The 18,182-nt window shown below is 55.3% G+C and overlaps 1 protein-coding gene, 1 long non-coding RNA gene and 1 pseudogene across 8 annotated transcripts in view; 1 reads left to right on the top strand and 2 right to left on the bottom strand.

The window, feature by feature from the left end:
- Positions 1–2,728, bottom strand: part of ZFP37 (ZFP37 zinc finger protein) — a 308,781-nt gene extending 306,053 nt beyond the window's left edge. For 3 of the 6 annotated variants that reach the window (XR_013999791.1, XM_081150652.1, XM_081150651.1), the window contains exon 1: positions 1,683–1,977. Coding sequence is in view for 3 of the 6 variants with exons in the window: in XM_081150652.1 (XP_081006778.1) it covers positions 1,683–1,898 (216 nt within the window). In the remaining 3 variants the exon portion in view is untranslated. Of the gene's footprint in view, positions 1–1,026; positions 1,978–2,594 lie in introns of those variants that run through there. The other 3 variants (XM_081150656.1, XM_081150655.1, XM_081150653.1) reach the window with 3 other exon arrangements.
- A 4,690-nt stretch (positions 2,729–7,418) lies between these two features.
- Positions 7,419–10,996, top strand: LOC308563497. The gene is made up of 3 exons (XR_013999792.1): positions 7,419–7,728; positions 9,381–9,463; positions 9,554–10,996. It is a non-coding gene; the product is annotated as an uncharacterized lncRNA (long non-coding RNA).
- Positions 10,997–11,341: 345 nt separating this feature from the next.
- Positions 11,342–15,114, bottom strand: LOC308564048 (golgin subfamily A member 2 pseudogene; annotated as a pseudogene). The gene is made up of 3 exons: positions 15,070–15,114; positions 14,560–14,610; positions 11,342–12,648 (listed from the first exon to the last, which is right to left on the bottom strand). The product of its transcript is annotated as a golgin subfamily A member 2 pseudogene (transcript).
- Between the last annotated feature and the right edge of the window lie 3,068 nt (positions 15,115–18,182).

Raw genomic sequence — 18,182 nt, forward strand, 5'->3', positions numbered from 1 at the left:
TCCTCTTTCCAAGATGATTATGCCAAACATTGTCAAAGTTCTTTCTCTTTGAAATCTCCAATATATACTCCTTTTTCCACTCTCAGCTGATGAATCTGCCTTATACTTCAAAGAGTAAACAGACACAAATGGACAAGAACTACCTTGCCTTGTTACCACCCATTCCACTATCCTGTTTCCAAACCCAGACAATCTGTCTTCCCTTCTGGTAAAATGGAAGAACTGCCCTGTTTCTCACCTAAGGCCAGTTTGTCCACTTACGCTCTGGATCCCATCCTCAATTGCCTTTTCAAGGACTTGCCCCCTGCAGTCAACCTCGTTCCCTTCTGAACCATTTTTCCCTTTCTACTGGGTCATTCTACTTGATATCATTCATCTGAAGAAAACCTCTCTTAATTGCATGTCCCATCCAATGTCAATTTCTTTGCTCCCTTTACCGACAAAACTAGTGTTACCTATACTTACCGTTTCTACTTCATTACCTTCCATTCTTTCAACTCATGCCAACAGAGTTTTATGAATCCACTAAAAGAGCTATAATCATTCAAAATAACCCTTGAGCTACATCTTGCCAAAGTCAAATTCTCTGTAGTCATACTTCTGGGCCTCACAAGAGCATATGACACAACTGATTTTACTCCCACTGTTTTGGAAAGCTTTCTTCCCTATGCTTTTTTGACACTACATTTGCATTCCTCCTACCTCAGCTCAGTGGCTACCCCTCTTTTTCTCTTTTTCGGTTTTCTATCAGACCTCTAAATGTCAGAGTGACTCAGAGCTCTGTCCTCGTCCCTCTTGTCTTCCCTATCTGCCTTCTCTCCCTAGCTCAGGCCATCCAACCTTATGGCTTTGAATACCACCTTAATGCTGATACCTTTCAGATCTGGATTCCCTAGCCCAGACCTCTCCCCAGCTCTAGATCCATGTGTCTAACAACTACACATCTCTACTTGGACATGTAACAGGCATCTTGAGAGGGCCTAAAAACAGAACCCGTCATCTACCCTGGCCCCCACTGATACCCACCGAACCCGGTCTTCTCCAACACAGCCCTCTCCCAGAAAACGGAATCGCCATCCATCAGTCCCTTCCGGTGTGAATCTTGCCTCCTCGCCTCCCTCTCGTCCCGCATCAGTCCACCGGGGAGGCCTGGCTCGTCTCCAGCCGCCGTCCGCAGGCGGCTCTTCATTTCACTGCTACACCCGGTGCCCAACCATCACCGCTGCCTCCCTGTAACTCTGACACCAACGCTGCTAGCGGACCTCCCCGCGGCCCTGCGCGCCCACAGGGGCAGCCCAGTTTCCCGCCACCGCAGCCGCCATAGTCGCTGGCTCCCACAGACACCCCAAATTGTGCACCCCCGCAGACTCCCCTAATATCTGACACACCACAAAGCCGAGGGTCTGATCCCCGTAGCCTTGCAAACTGACCTTTCAATGCCCTCCACAGTCACAGCCCCATCACTGTCACCGCAGACCCCTCAAAACACGGGTTCCTTAAACTGTCGCGCTCAGAGACCACACAGACGCGCTCATCCCTGTCACCGCAGGTCCCTCGACATGCTGATCCCCTCCCCAAAGGCCCTCGGCATCGGCTGCAGTTGCCAAACCGACCGTCTCCACAGACAACACCGACCCGCACTTCGACCGCCTCCGCCCGCCCGGCCCGGCCCTCGCGCTCACCGCCGCGCTGCCCCGCGGCTCGGACGCGCTCGTCCCCGGCGCGCGCCCGGCCTCCTCGGCGGCCCTCGCGCTCATCCTCCGGCCCGCGGCCTCTGCTTTGTCGGAACCGGGTCGCAGCGGGCGGCCGGCCGGGCGGCCCACCCACCCGAGCGCAGCCTCGGCGGGTCCCGCCGCCGCGATGGCGGCGCCCCTGGAATCGCGCGCGGGCGCCGCCATCTTGGCCGAGGCTGCGCCGTACGGCGGGGAGCGGGGCCCCCCGGGGGCTAGGAGGCGGTGCCCCGGGCTTGGTTCTCAGCGCGACCTGCTGCGGTGAGGCGCCAGCGGGCGGGAGCCCGGCTCGGTTCCTCACCGCGGTGCCTCACTGTGCCGACACCCCGCTCCCGGCCCCGGGTTTCACCCCAGGACGCACAACTGGGAGCCGCTTCCCCGGACCCCCCAGCGCGGCCAGCCCCCCGGAAACCGGGAACCGCGACGCCGGGCGCGGGCTGCGGCGAGCGAGGGCGAGAAGCGGAATGGGGGGGAGAGCCCGCTCGGGCAGATGCCGCTGTTTCAGAGCGAGAGGAGACTTCCCTTTGGAACAGCTTTGAAATGCATGCCGTCTTTTCATTGACGACAGAACAATACAGTTGTTAAAGCAGCAGCGGTTAGGTGAGCACCACAGCCCGCGTGGAGAGCCCGCGCGGATGGAGACGTCCCACCCGGTTGCCGCGCAGCTGGAGCGGCAGTTCGTCGGGGCGCTGGCCCCGCGTCGGCCCCGCCGGACGGTCCGCTGAGGGCGCCGCTGAGGGTGCGGGCCGGTCGCGGCGCCCGGCGGGGACGGGAGAGCGAGCCCCGGGCTCGCGCCCGCCCAGTGGGGCCGCGGCGGGAGGAAGGGCCGGGGAAACTGGTTCCTTTCTCCGGACGCGAACGTACCCTGCGCGGCGCCGTCCGTCCGGGTGACTGGACGAGTTTATCCCCGAGTCGGCGGCGGTTGCTTTTGCTTTTCCCCCTCAGCCTTCTGCCCGAAGACGAGCCCCGCGCGTCCCCACTGAGCCCTGGCGGCGAGGCTCCGCGGGTCACGGGTTCGATTTGGGCCGAGACGGGCAGCGCTGCAGGTCCCGCCCCGGCCCAGCGCCCTGTGGGCGGCGGCCGATCACCGTCCGTCCGTCTGTCTGTCCGTCTGTCTGTCTCTCCTCTCCCCCCTCCACTTCCCCTCACGTGAGGATTCATAAAACAAAGATTCCCGAGGCCCCCTGTCTCAGGACAGTTTCTGCCTGGTATCCCTAACTTATTACTGAGTTTTTTTTTTCCTAACAACAAAAATTATGTTTGTCCAACAGATCACAGCGCTGTTTCCCACTTACTCTCAAGCCACCCCGGCAACGCCTCCCGAGCCCTCCGGCGTCAGCCCCGGCGCCCAGCCCCGCACGTGGGGAACGCGGCGAGGGCGGCTTCCCACGCGCGGGCTCTGCCCGCAGGACCCCGCACGGGGCGCTCTGCAAATCACCCCGTGCTGCCTTTGACGGGGCAGCCGCGGTGGCACAAACGGTAGCTACGAAGCGCAAGGTTCGGAACTAGGTGCCTGGCCTCAGGGTTCCTTCTGTATAACCCTTGGCCTGTAGGTAACCCCTCGGAGCCTGTGTCTTGGGAGGATATTTCTTGAAGAGAGGTGGTTAAAGCAGAAGCAGAGACTCTATGCGTGTTCATCGCTAAGTACAATGACGGGTTAAAAAGGGAGAATGTCGTCCTGGCCGGTGTGGCTCCGTGGGTTGGAGCTTCGTCCCAAACACCAAAAAGGCGGCGGGTTCGATTCCAGGGCAGGGCACCTACCCAGGTTTCGGGTTCGATTCCAGGGCAGGGCACCTACCCAGGTTTCGGGTTCGATTCCAGGGCAGGGCACCTACCCAGGTTTTGGGTTTGATCCGGGTCAGGGCACCTACCCAGGTTTCGGGTTCGATTCCAGGGCAGGGCACCTACCCAGGTTTCGGGTTTGATCCGGGTCAGGGCACCGTGCGCCTGCGGGAGGCAATGGATTTTCTCTCTCTCCCCCCCTCCGCCCTCCTTCTCCCACTTCCTCTCTCTAAAAAATCAATTCAAAACAGTTTTAAAAGGAGAATGTAGGTTTGCTCGTCGATTGCATTAATACATGCCGGGGGAGAGGTGAGGCAGGATTGGTGGGGTGCAGTGACAGAACGCTTTCAGAGTAGGCACAGAAAACGAGAAAATGCTCTGTGGGAAGGAATTCCTTTGAAAGGAGAAGCGTCAGGTCAGTGTTTTGGCCGCAGGCTGGGGCCACAGGTTTGCACAGCGGCAGCCTGGTGGGAAGGGCCCACGCGTGGGTCGGTGTAGCAGCGGGGAGCTCACACATTCGGAAACCGTCCATTGACGTGTACGTGAGCTCACACCGTGTGCGCTGTAGGTATGTCGGTGAACGTGAACTTGATAGCTGCCAAGGCGCAGGGCAAAGAAGAATGATCAGGATCGAAAAATCACTAGAAAGATAAGAGACTCAAGAGGCTAACGAGTCACTCGCAAGTCTAGCGGCTGCTCCACAGTGGCAAAGGTTCGAAATGTTCAGGAAATTTATTGCGACTCAGTGGAAGCGAATGGACTGAGAGTCAAAGCCGTGTTCAGTAACAGAACACCCCCCAAACTGCCCAGCGTGCTCATTGAAGGTAAAGCTTGATTCTGAGTGGGCTTCTACACCTTCACCTTAAATCCATTCTCAGGTAAAACTGAAACACGCACAGCTGCCTTCGAGATACAGGCTGTGATGAAAAGGAATAGATGAACCCACTCACACACACACAACACACCTATGTTTCTTCAAACGGTTTCGTTTTCATATAAAACAGGAAAATATCGGATGGGGAGAGGTCCCAATCAATGGCAGTCCCTGTAATCTGAGCCCCTAGGAGAACATAAATGTTTTCCTCTGCAAACTCGGCCTCCAGGCTGCCCGCTGGAAACCTGCCCCCTGGGCCCTGAGCTGGGCCCCCCTGGGAGCTGAGGGCTGGCCCACGCCCAGCGGTGTTTCCCGGGTTTCCGCCGCGCCCTGGGGGGAGGCGGGTCGTCCAGGGCCACCTCTGTCACACCCACTTGGTGGAAGAGCCTGGAAGTCAGGACCTCCCGGGGTGCACGGGCTTCTGGAGACAGGTGGGGGCGCCAGCGCTTTGGAGACGCGGGCCTGCCCTCTGGGCTGCCCTGGCAGCCTCGGGGCCCGGGGTTCTCGCCGGACTTCTGGGCAGGGTCCTCCTGTGGTTGAGTTGCAGGGGAGGGTGGGCAAAACCTGTCCATTCCCTCACCCCACCAAGCCTGACTGGTGGCCCCTTCCAGGATCCGGTGGGATCCTCTGCCAAGTCCTGGGCCTCCCTCTCTCAGCCCTTTAGGGCTTTAGGAGCATCTCACCAGGGGCAGTGTCTGTCCCCTCCCTCCTCTGGGCGCTGACTTGCGATTCAGGGCAGGTGTCCATACCCCCACTTCTGCAAAAGCACTGCCAGACACCTACCTCCTTGGTCCCCTTGGGTGGAGTCAGGCTTGTCCTTTCTTCTTCCTTGGGTGGGGGATGGTCGTCCCCTCACCTTCTCTTCTGGGTGTAGGTTTTCTTTGTCTAGACTTCCAAGGGAGCCATCAGGGCTTCTCCTCGGCTTGTGCCTGGAGCTCTTAGCCACCTGGCTCCGCCTGGTGATCTCTGTGGATGGAGAGGAAGCCAGTAATGAGCGAGTGGTCCCTGACCTATCTGTAAGTCTGAGGGAGAGTGGATTAGTGGAGGTTCCAAGTCTGACCTGAGTTCATGAGAGCCCCACCCCCAAAGCCTGGCATCTTCCCATGCCCACTGCCTCCAGGGGCAGCCTTTCCCGTCACTGTCGATGTACCTCAGCTGCCTGGATGCCCGCTTCAGGAAACCCTCCCTCAAGTCCAGATCCCAAAGGTGGCAGAGCCCGCAACCAAAGGAATCTGGCCTTCACCTTGGGATTTCCCTCACTTTCAGCGTATGAAGGTCAAACCTTCTAGGTTTTGCTGCTTTGCCCACCCTATAATCTCCAGAAAGAATAAATAAATAAGTAAAAAGGACAGGAGCTTAGAATCCCACCTCCTCCGCAGTGGGAGCCTTCTTCAGTCTCCATGATCTTCCTCCGCCTCTCATAGGGGTGCCAATTTTCTTTTTCTCCAATGGACAGGTTTCCCTCGGAGTAAGTCCTCTCAGATTCCCTGTGGGAACGACCTGGTCTTCCTGAGTGCTCCTGGCTAGGCCTCCTGCCACTTGTCACCCCTTCCATTGCATCGTCTGCCACCCGAGCAAGGTGTCTGGAGGCCTGAGGAGTGAACCAGGCAATGACTAGGTGAGCAGAGGGCCTGGCTTCTTATGAGTTTCCCAGGGTCCCCTGCTGGGTCACACCATTGCTTCGGGGTGGTGGCACAGGGGAGATCCCGCCCACCACCGGGAAGTGGCTTGATGGGATCAGGCACCTATTTGGGTCTTGGTCCCAGCTACTCTTTGCAGCCTTTCCCCCTGCCTGGCAGCAGGCAGAGGCAGCCTCTACCAGGTGTCTGCTTCTTTTTCATAGAGCACAAAAGTTCAATATTTAATACCGGTCGCTCTCTTGTGCACTGGGTAGGGTTAATACTCAGGTTTTTCAAATTGGTCCTTATAGGACAAAAAGGCATAACAGGATTGTTACAGACATCAGCTGACAGAGCACGTTCTGCCCAGCGGGCATGGCTCAGTGGTTGAGCGTTGACCTATGAAGCAGGAGGTCACCCTTGGATTCCTGGTGAGGGCACATGCCGAGGTTTCGACTAGATCTCCAGTGGGGGGGGGTGCAAGAGGCAGCGGATCAATGACTCTCTCTCATTGATGTTTCTCTCTCTCCCTCTCCCTTCCTCTCTCTGAAATCAAATAAGTAAGTAAATAAATAAATAGAGCACGTTCTGAGAACATGGGATTGATCATCTCGGAAACAGTGTGAATGACACCATGTCACCTGGAGGTGTCCTTTTCCCCCAGTGCTACTTCATCAGCTCAGGTGGGTCCGAAGGAGCTGGAGCATCGCCACATTCAGCTGTCTGGAGAGACAGACACCACTGGAGAACAGCACGTCGCCACCCTTTACCAGAAGCAGAGGCGGGGCTGGGGGAGTGCCACCGGGAGAAGGGGTAGCTTAGCAGGCTGGCTAACGACAAGAGGAAACCAAGGGCAAGCTCCTGGAGCTGCAGGAGCTGCAGGTAGCCTGAGCTGGTGGCCAGCATAATGAATTGCATGGCAAGTTCCTGGGGGCTGCCCAGAACCCTGCTGGGGAGCCCACTACAGCCCCCCCACCCTCACCCCTACCCCCAGTCTCCCAGGCAACTGCAGCTGCTCCTAGCCTGGGTGACCTGGGAGAGGCAGCCTCTCTGACAATGTGGAGCCTGCCCTGCTGCACTTGAGAAGCCCCCGCAGGGCAGACCATGCAGCTGCTGTGTGAGATGCAGAGCCCCCAGGGGGACCCGGGCTTGATCACGGGGCTCTAATAACCTGACAAATAACCTGACACTACCCTGGAGAAGTGGGGCCAGGGCTCAGCCCCACCCAGTCCCTGCCACCCAGTCCCTGTCGCCCTGTCCTATTATTATTATAATACAAGAATGAACTTATTCATTCATAACATAGGGCAGAGGAAGGAGGCGGGGACAGGGGTGAATGATTCAGCTCCTTTTTGTTTTGTTTCATTTCGGAACAAATGAATTTAGCGATAAAAACCAAAACCACAGCAAAAATACAGGGAGGTTGCCCGGCCTCGAGAATTTCTGTGATCCGCGAGAGGACCGCGAGGGGGCGCGCGGCGACCGCTAAACCGTAGGCTCCGCTCTCCGTTCGCCTCCCACCAAAGGCCAACAGAGGGCGCCCGACTGGCCCCGGCACCAACCGGCGCCTTCGGTGGGTGCGGGAAACGCCCGCGTCCTGCGTTAGGGCGACGTGGTACCGCTTCCAGAGTGAGGAGAGAGCCTGGTTCGCCGCTGGAAAGGTTGCCCATGGGTGGGGGGCACGCCGCCCAGGCTTCTCGACCCCCTGGGGGCTGCGCAAATAGTGAGTAAAAAGCTGCCTTTCCGGGCCCTGACTGCCCCTCCCAGCCTAGATCTCCCCGCTCTGTGCGCAGATCGTGGTCGCAAACACCAGTGTCCACCCGTGCGTGGGACCCCGATCTCCACGGAGGAGCGACACCGTGCGGGGCCGCGGCGGGGCGTGTGCACAGGGACTCGGGGAGCAGCGAGCGCGCTCGCGGCATGAGGGGCGTGGCCAGGGGATGCTCAGGCCCGTCGGAGGGGAGCCAGAGGCGCTCTCGCTGGGCAGGCTGGGGCTCCAACGTAAATAATGAGAGCAACAGAGTGAAACACATGAAATGAAACAGTAATTCTTGAGTCTACCAGGGCCTGTCTACCCATGTAAAGAGGGGGAATAGAAGAATGTTTCACTTTGGAATAGTAACTAACCGTAGGCGCAGCGATGCAATCAGCACCAGGACTTTTTCCATCCCTTTATTCTAGACTTTCTAATAGAACATTTTAGCGAGACTGACTTTTACACTTTATTGAGGCGATTGGAGGCTCAAAACCATCACATTCTGTACTAATTTTTCATAGTCAGGACTGTGTCTGGAGAAATGCCGACCAATTCCGAGAAAGGAGAAAGGTATCTCTGATCAGGGGGAAATATACAAATATTGGGACCTTCTGGTTGAATGTGTCAGGGACACAACCTGTGCCCGGGAAAAACGTGTGACATAATTGGTGGGATTTTTTTGGTGGAAATAGTGGATTTTACAACCTGCCACCGTTGCCCATCATATAGCTGGCCACTGGCATTTTTATGTCAATCTCACCTTTTCCCAATAGTAATTTCATAGGCTAGATCCCATCCAAATGTTTGTCCTGTTTCAGTAATGTCAATAAAATTTTCTTTAATCGTTAACACATCGTTTTATTGCAAACATGCTTAAAAATATGACTCATGAGTTCATGATAGGCTACATCTGTCATACAATCAAAGAGTAGAGAGAAGTATTCTTCTTAACTCACATTGGTATTTCAGATCTCACATGACGTCCTAGGAGCATAGCCTACACCGCGATCTCCTGGTGCCTGGGAGGGCGCCACACCAGCTGAGCCACACCACACCGCCGGCTGGCTTCATTTATTTATTCAACAGACATTTATTGCAGGTTTACCTGGGCCAGGATCTTGTCTAATTACTTGGGGTATGTTGGTAAATAACTGCTTTGCTGGGAATTTCCGAATTTCATCCAGAAATTCTACAAGTAGTTATTTACCAAAGAAATGAACACAGTGTCTACTTCTCTGTACATGAATATTCATAGCGGTTTTATTCATAGTGTCTCCAAAGCGGTTGTAACTCAGATGTGCACATACATGTTATGGCATGTTCATTCGATAGGAACTACTGAGGAATACACAGAAACAAATTACCGGCACACGCAAGAGCATGGGTGGACCTCCAAAGCATCGTGCCGAAGGGGAGACCCAGATGGAAAAAGCGTATTCTGGGCGGTTTCAGTTACATGATCTTGTGATCTTCTGAGGAGTAAATCATGTTTGGCACAAAACATGGCATCGAAAATTACTCCCACTTTATCTGCTGTTTTTGTTTCTCTGATTTTATCGTCTGCAAAGCATCATTTATTAAACTGCCAGGTTGGATATTTTACAACTACTCTGTTTTAGAAAATCATGATGAAACCTGGACCAGTAATGGCTGGTGGCCTTTGGACCTGCGAGAGTCTCCATGACAGGCGTCCCTTCTCAAGGTAGGCACTCAGTGGGGAGACCTCATTGTCAAGTTCAAAGTTCAACTGGAGACATAACAGGTAAATGCCCGTGTCCTGTCCTGTTTCTAGGCCCCACACAGATCAGCACAGGCAGATCGCAGAGGGCTCCTCCACCCTGAAGGCCAACTGTATGCACCAAGGACAAGATGCTGCACGGTGTAAAAAAACTGCGAGGAGGGCCCAGGACACTTGCAAAGAGGGCTATTCCTGTCTGAAAACCTCCCAGCAGACACTGTCTTCACTGTCTTTATGCTCAAAGAGAGGATCCACACACTTCGCCAGGATGCAACCCTGCACTCCACAGTGTCCTTGTCATTCATCAGCAGGTAACTTGGCCACCCAAACCTTTTCCTCACTCTCTGCCTCATCTCCCCAAGGTGTGGCTGCAAGGGGAACACTGTCACCAGTGATGGCTGGCTGTCACCTTGACCTGCCATGGAGCCAGCCACTGGGAAGAGCCTGCCTGGCAGGGGCTTCCCTTCCTCAAGGTGTGCACTCAGCAAGGAGACGTCATTGTCAAGTTCAACGTTAAACCACAAACATGGTGGATACTTGCAAAGCACTGGCCTGATTCTAGGACCGACCACAGCAAAACCCACATCCGACTTGGCGCTCACCCAGCACTGTGTCCATGACCACATGCTAGACATTGTTCCTGTTTCCAACCCCCTTCTGGGGATGATGTTGGCAAGAGATGTGCCCAGGCAGAGGTCTAATGTTGTGTCCCTGGCTTTGAAATGTCTCCACAGTGGTGGCTGGGAAGTAACCTGAATTTCTTGTGGGTACATTGAGATGCCTTGTTTAAAGCCATAAATGGCCCTGGCCAGTGTGGCTCACCTGGTCGAGCATCGCCTCATGTACCAAGAGGTCACCGGTTTGATTCTATTCGGGGCACATGCCCGGGTTGCAGGCTCAATCCCCGGTAGGGGGTGTACAGGAGGCAGCCAATCCATGTTTCTCTCTCTCTTCCTCTCTCTAAAATCAATTTTTAAAAAAACACAAAAACATATTAAAGCTATAAATGCCAGGTGCCCATCCTTGTAGTTTTGGGTAGACTTTTCTCATTGCATTAGCTCCACAAACCTCCTATTTACAACCTGGGTGATGACTGACTTGTCTGTCAGAGTCAGATTTAATATCTGCCTTGTCCTAGAAACACCTCTGATTTCTGAATGGCTTGGGCTCTGCACAGAGTCAGACACACTCTTGGCTCAGTGCCTTGAATCTTCTGGATCCTCTCCTGTCCTCCAGGGTTGACGCCCCTGAAACAAATGCCTCCTTACATTTTTGTGTTTTTTCAATGGATAAATCCATTTATTCCGAAATAAAACAAATAGGGGTCGAATCAGCTCCGTCCCCGCCTCCTTCCTCTGCCCTATGTTATGAATGAATAAGTTCACTCTTGTATTATAATAATAATAGGACAGGGTGACAGGGACTGGGTGGCAGGGACTGGGTGGGGCTGAGCCCTGGCCCCACTTCTCCAGGGTAGTGTCAGGTTATTTGTCAGGTTATTAGAGCCCCGTGATCAAGCCCGGTCCCCCTGGGGGCTCTGCATCTCACACAGCAGCTGCATGGTCTGCCCTGCGGGGGCTTCTCAAGTGCAGCAGGGCAGGCTCCACATTGTCAGAGAGGCTGCCTCTCCCAGGTCACCCAGGCTAGGAGCAGCTGCAGTTGCCTGGGAGACTGGGGGTAGGGGTGTGGGGGGCTGTAGTGGGCTCCCCAGCAGGGCTCTGGGCAGCCCCCAGGAACTTGCCATGCAATTCATTACGCTGGCCACCAGCTCAGGCTACCTGCAGCTCCTGCAGCTCCAGGAGCTTGCCCTTGGTTTCCTCTTGTCGTTAGCCAGCGGCTAAGCTACCCCTTCTCCCGGTGGCACTCCCCCAGCCCCACGTCTGCTTCTGGTAAAGGGTGGCGACGTGCTGTTCTCCAGTGGTGCCTGTCTCTCCAGACAGCTGAATGTGGCGATGCTCCAGCTCCTTCGGACCCACCTTCTCTTTCATGAGCTCTGTAAGTAAGGCGGCTCTGCAGCTTGTCCATGGCCACCTGGAGGGCCCGGTGGGTCTCCACAGGCACAGCCCCCCCCCCAGCCATACCACTGGCTGGGGGGCTGGGGTCCAGGCTGTGCTGGGATGGGGCTGCCAGGTGAGCCAGGCGCCAGCAGCATAGCTTTTGCCCCTTCAGCGGCCCTCGCAGCCGCACCTGTTCTTCCCCAGCACTGGCTAAGGCTGTGTTTTTTAAAAAGCCACCATGGCCTCTCAGCTCTCTAGGTCCTTCGCATGCTCAGCTCTGGCCAGGGAGCCTCCTCTGTAGCCTCCATCCAGTCATCTCATTCCACAGGCAGAGCCATGAGGCTCAGCTGGGTGTCTAGCTGCTGGTTCTGTTGGTTGACAGCCTCCAGGGGCCCTGGGTCTCCTGAAACTCCGGGCGGGCCATCTCGGCCTCCACCTCGCCCTGAACCTGCTCCTCCTGCAGCTTCTCCGTGAGCTGGGGGTGCAGCAGGACCTGCTTCTGCAGTGTCTTTGTCAAAGGCCAGCGGCTGCCGATAGGCTACCACTGGGGCAGCTCAGGGACTGGTCCCGCTGCTGCTGCAGACTCTGAGCCTCTCGGCGCTTCAGCTCCACCGTCTCCTGCAGCTCCCCCGGCTTCTCCTGCACCCGGCCCAGCTTCACGGCCAGCTCTTTCCTGACAGACTGCTCCATCTGAAGCGCACTAGTGGTCTCCATATTCTTGTTGCTCAGCCTGATGAAGCTCTTCTGCAGCTCAGCCAGTTGCTCCTCCAGCTCGCGGTTCCGGGGGAGCGCACGCCTGATGGGGGTGCGGTGCTTCTGCAGGCCCTCCAGAATCTGCCTGCGCATCTCTCCCTGCTCCCCCAGTGCTCGGCCTCCCTCTCCTGCTCGGGTCACCGGCAGCCGCTGGCCCTGCTCCTTCCCGATTCCGGTGACTCAAATCTCCATCGTCCTGAATCTGGGCCTGCAGCCGCCCTGCCGGGACCCCCAGTTCCTGTTGTAGCTGTTCCGCTTTGGCTTGTAGCCGCCGAGCCACCTCCGAGGGCCCTGCTGGGGGCTCCTGCCGTCGGAGGGGGACAGCTATCTGGTCCCTCAGTTCTGAGAGCTGGTCTCCAGCTCCTGCGCCGGACTCACGCTGCGCTTCGTGTCCTCCCTCTACCTGCACATCTGCTCTGACATTTAGGGCATCTTTTTTGCCAAATGGCATTTTCTGTCAGAGTCTCTGCAAGCTGGTCTCTCTCCACCTGCAGCTACTTCAGCAGATTCTTCAGCTGCTCCACGCGTGTCTCCGCTGTGCCCGCTCCTCCGGGGCCTGCGGTCGCCCAGCCTTGCTCTCAGGGCTTTCAGGCTGACTAGAGAATTGTTGCAGCAGGAGCTCTGGCATCTCCGGCTCCTCCTTTTAAGGTTCTTCCTTGTCAGTCACCAAGACCCGAAGCTTCTCCTGCAGTTCTGACACCTCCTGCTTCAGGTCCCCGTTCGTTCCGCGGCTCTTGTGTAGCTCCCGCTTTAGGGCGTCGGGGTTTTGCTGGCTCTTTGTGGCGCCTGTCCGCCCGCCTCTGCTGCGCACCGACGGCACATGGTGCACAGTGTGTGCTCGTCATCTCCCAGGCGCAGCTGGGAAGACTGCAGACCAGCGAGATCCCTCGCCTCTCCTGGCTTTTTGCCCGGCTGCTTGTGGGGTATGGGCCAGGGCCGTCTGTCAGTCTGTCCTCTCAGACGCTAGAATCCCTACGGCCTCGATATGAACCTGTAATTGCTCTCTCAGAACCCTCGTTCCTACACAAGCTTTTGCTTATATTCCCGCTTCTCTTTTTCTAGCCGGTACTAATGGAATCTCCTGGTCGTGTTGTTTCTCCAGAGCCTCGGCATTAGCAGAAGATGCTGGTCCCTGCGCCTTGACGAGGGCTGCAGACTCACAAGGGCCCGCCGAGCTGCGGGGAGGCTGCCGCGGGCTCGCGGGCGATGAGAGGGCACCTTCAGACAGGACCAGAGCACCTTTCTCAGGACCCCAGTTCCAGTGGATGAAGTAGCACGGGGCGGGGTGGGGGCACTGCCAGGTGACATGGTGCCATCAGAAGGCAGGGCTGCAGGAGTGGCGTGGGCTTTGGGCGCATCCTCAGGCGAGGGACAACCATCAGGAGTGGCTGTCTCGGCTCCTGCCAGCTTTCGTCTTTTCTTCCTTTGCTTCTGCAGGGACACTAGTGCCTCGCCGCAGCCAACATTCTCTCAACTTTTTCCTGGCCTCGGCCCATTTCCTCTGTGGAGCTTCTTCCGACGTCTTGGGGAGGGAAGGCCTCCTCGTATTTTGAATGTGCTCTTTAGTGGAGCCTGCGACAGGCACTGGGAGGCCCCACCCCTGCCTCGCCTCTTTGATTCTCTCCCTCTGAGGGTCTCCTGGGGTCTCTCGCTTGAGCTGGTGATGTATTCTTGACCTGTTTGCTGTTCTCGTGGCCCCCTGGCCCCCTTAACCCACGGACTCCCTGAGATGGGTGCTTGTTGTGAGAAGCTGGATCATGTGAGAGGGTGGAGTACAGTGAGGAGAGGGGGCCCCAAGATAAAGTGGGGGTGTGCGTGAGGGTGGGTTCTAGAGTCTGGTGGTGGTCTGCGGGTAGAAGGGAAGAGGCAAGGGGGGGGGTGTCAGGTGACAGGTGGTCCCTGACCAGTGTGGGATCCAGTGGTAAAAATGGATGAGAAACTGAAGGGCCCCTGTGCCGGAGGCGAGGCAGTGGAAAGCGAGGGGTTTGTGGGTGCAGTGGAGGGCAGAGGCAGTGTCGTTGATGACCCCATGGGTGTGAGGCAACAAAGACAGAGCTGACCCTTCCCCTGCCCCCCCACACAGAAGGCCTGCTTCCCTGGTTGCTCTCACACCCCCCAGGGCAGAGATCTGCTGTAGCTTCCCCATGAGCTGACTTGCAAAAGAAGGCTTGTGCCGGTGTGTGCGGGAGACAGGGACATCCAGGAGCCCCTCGGGGACAGGCGAGCCTGGCAGGGGTACCAGGCCCCATGTCCTTGCCTTCATGATACTCCGTTATCTCTCATCCAGGCTTTGCTTCCACAGCCCCTTACCGATGGCTCTGCCATTCGTGTCAAGGCCAGGTTGCTCCGGAGGCCGGTGGGCTAGGTGGGAAGAGGGACACCTGAAGTCACAGGAGAGAATGCCCACCTCTCCCGAGAGAGAGTTGGTCCCGTGCTGTGGTAGGGCCTCTCAGGGGAGCTCTCAAGGTGGGGAGATGCGGCCCAGGCGCGGGGGTGATAGCTGCAGCAGGCGGATCTCTCAGCAGCTCTGGCCTGTGGCTTTTGGGTAATAGCCCTGGTCCCCCCTGGTGCCTGCCGGGTCCTGCCGGCTTCCCCGGAGTTGAGACTCAGTCTTCCCTGAGAATTCCCAACTGGAAATTGTTGGTGTGAAGAGGGGAGGGGGGAAAGGAAGGGCCCGTCGGGCCAGCTTTTTCGGCCTGGGCCCTGGTTCCCTTACCTCGTTGTGTTCTTTTTAAAATGTTGGTTAATTTTTTAACTAGAACAGGGAGAGCACCTCCAAGCCCCCACACTCAGCGAGGAAGGCCAACCCCCAGAGCTCACTAAAGTGCAGAGCAGCCGGCCGCCTTCCTCCTCTGTCTGAAACATGCCGCAAAGAGCACACGAGGCTGTCTCAAGTGCCAGGCCCACGGCACAGTTTCGGGACAGTCATAAAGGGTTATTGATTGCAGGGGAGGGGACGCAAAGGGGCACATGTACCTAAGGTCACTTTGTCATCAGCCAGCCTAGGAGAACCCACCACCCCTCTTGGCCTCTAGATCCTTCCACCCTTCTCTGGGGCTTCCTATCTTTCACCTCCAACCCTCCAGTATATATATGTGCACACACGGACACACACACAGCTGGTGCTGTTTCTTTTCACCTGTAAACCCCATATTCCATGGTTCCCCTTCCCCTGAAGAGGTCTGAAGTGTTTTCAGGACTTTTGCCAAGTTTCCCAGCACTATTGAAAACAAAAGACCCCAAACCTCGGGACAGTATAATACCCTGACAGCAAGTGCAAGTGTCTTAAGCACACAGAGTGATGGGTTTTGACACACTCAATAGCGCGGATAGTGTGAAACCGCGCCCGTGTCAGGAATCATTGTTTTCCCTAGAGGCCTCCTTAGCGCTTCCCGCGGTCCTAGGAGCAGCACCTCTCCCGTCCTGCCGGGAGGAAGGGTGACCTTCTCCCGACCTCAGGCAGCGCCGGCTCTGTCCACCGGGCACAATTTGATGCCTTTCCTGTTATTTAATCCTCACAATGACCTTCTGCGAGAACTCTGATGCATGTGCCCTTATTAGAAGAGGAAACTAGAGAACACCCGCCAGCTATGCTCCTGGCCAAGGTCACAGAGCCAGCGCAGGACAGGGCCTCGTCCAGCCGGGGACTCCCCCGCAGTGTCACCTTCTTCAACCGCTAAACTGCTGTGAGACACAGCACGGCAGCCTGGACAACAGGCCAGTTCACTGCAGGTGGAGGTGTTGAAGGGTCGGCACTGACCTCCCCGTGCACTTTGGGGGGGGCTCACGCACCCCCTTTGCATTCTCTCTCTTGTGGCTCAGACGCCTTGGGAGGTATGAGGCTCAGAGTAGGGAAGGGACTTGCTCCAGGGCCACAGCTGCTAATGGCAGAGCCAAACTGGATCCCAGGGCAGACTATGGACCATTATTTTCTTCTCCATCTCCTGGAGGATGGGAGGAAACTGAGGGCAGGTGGGGTTCCAGGAATCATAGTCACCACCCTCTGGTGGGCCCAGGTCAGCATCGGCACGTGGTTGGGGTTGAACTTGAATGAAGTCCTGGAGGGGCCTGCCCCTGTGCTGAACATTTAAATGCTACTCAGATCCTCAGAATCCTACACCTTTGTTATGTCCATTTCAGAAAAATTTGAACACATACCTCTAATATATTTTTATTTACACTATTATGTACATATGCACCACTGTAGTAAAATATTGTGCATATTATTTAAATATGCTTATAAAATTTTTTAAAATGTGTAATAAGATACTTTAAAATTATATTTCTTTTAAATTTTGGAAGGGGTATATCCTTTACCATCACAAAAATATTAGGATTAAAAAATTAGTTCCTAACCCACAGAATATACAACCAAGAGTGAACCATGATGTAAACTATGGACTCTGAGTGATTATGACATGTTAATATCGGTTCATCAATGTACCGCTCTGGTGGGGGATGTTGATCATGGGGGAGGCTCTGTACGTGTGGGGGGGCAGAAGTATGTGGGAAATCTCTGTACCCTCCCTTCAGTTTTGCTCTAAACCTTAAACTGCTCTTTAAAAAATAAAAGTATTAGAATAAGAAAATACTGGCAAAACTGTTTCCGTGTCAGGGATGACTGAGAATGCTTCAGCTCCCCTCTGTGGGTTTAATTTTTAAATTCAGAACTTGAGTAAGATATTCTTAGGGTAAAGTGTATATAAACAAGACAAATGGCTGTGTTTTTTTTTCTAAAACCAGTGTTAATATAAATGCAAACATTGTTTTATGTTGAAACTTAAAAACAACAAAATGACCCACTCCAGAGCTTTGTCTTAGGGTGCTTATCGCCTGCTGTAAATGAAGGCCCTCTCCTTCCCCCCCCCCTCCACCTGCATGGCCCCCCCACACTGCTCTGACCCAGCGGTACCTGGGCTGGTGCCTGACATTTGCATTGTTAACAAGTTCCCAGTGATGCCGATGCTGCAGGTCCTGGGACCCCACTTTGAGAGCCACACTCCCAGGTGGTAGAACTTAAAAAACAAAGACACAGTCTCCTTCAGGTTACTGTCTCACGTGGTCCTCTGGTGCCTTGGACAGAAGCGAGCGTGACGTGAGAGCCGTGGGCTAATGTCACCTGTTTCCTGCCAACTTTACACACATCCTTTGTTCAGCTCGAGTAAGTATCCCTAATACTAAGCTTATAGAGAAGAGGTTGGGATATCAACCACAAAGAAAGAGATAGAAACGTCCAGCTCCCGAGGGCTGCTTGCTGCCTCCTAGTATGGAAGCTGCTCAGAACAGACAAACAGACACGACACCAATGGGTTCCTCCTGGGCCACTGATTCTTCCTGATCCAGAGAAAACGGAAGGGATGGGGCTGCATCTCAAAGCTGTTATCCTAATGGGGGCATATAGTACTAACCACTGCTACCCCAGACGGTGACCCAAGCTCAGGCTCTTTAGAGAGCCCCCCACCCCACCCCACCCACACCCACCCTTGCCTCCAACCAGAAAAGCAACTTTTACTACCAGAGCAGAATTAGCTTCGGCTCCCACCCGAGGTGAGGCGATGGGGTCAGCTGTTTGCCTCTCACAGGCCACTTCCCCTCAGGCCCTGAGGAAAGGTTTACCTCCAGCTGGCTCAGCTATTGGTCCACGTGCATGACATTGCCCTGGTTGTAGGTTTAAAACCTTCAAATGTCAGCAATTCATCTGGTTGAAATGAAGACTTTATCACACTTAAAGAGATCAGGTAAATAAGTCAGAAGGGTTTATTTCCAGGTGGGTCCTTCCTCCAGTATCAATCGATCATTTGATTTAGGACATATTAGGAGCCAAAATATACACAGTAGATAAACAAGTGGATATTAACAAGATGCCTGTTTGGCTTGTTTTAAGGTTACTAGGGATGAAAATCAGTTTCTTTCTTATCAAGGCGAGAAAAACT

Source organism: Miniopterus schreibersii (genome assembly GCF_964146895.1).
Source record: "Miniopterus schreibersii genome assembly, chromosome: 11".
NCBI lineage: Eukaryota > Metazoa > Chordata > Mammalia > Chiroptera > Miniopteridae > Miniopterus > Miniopterus schreibersii.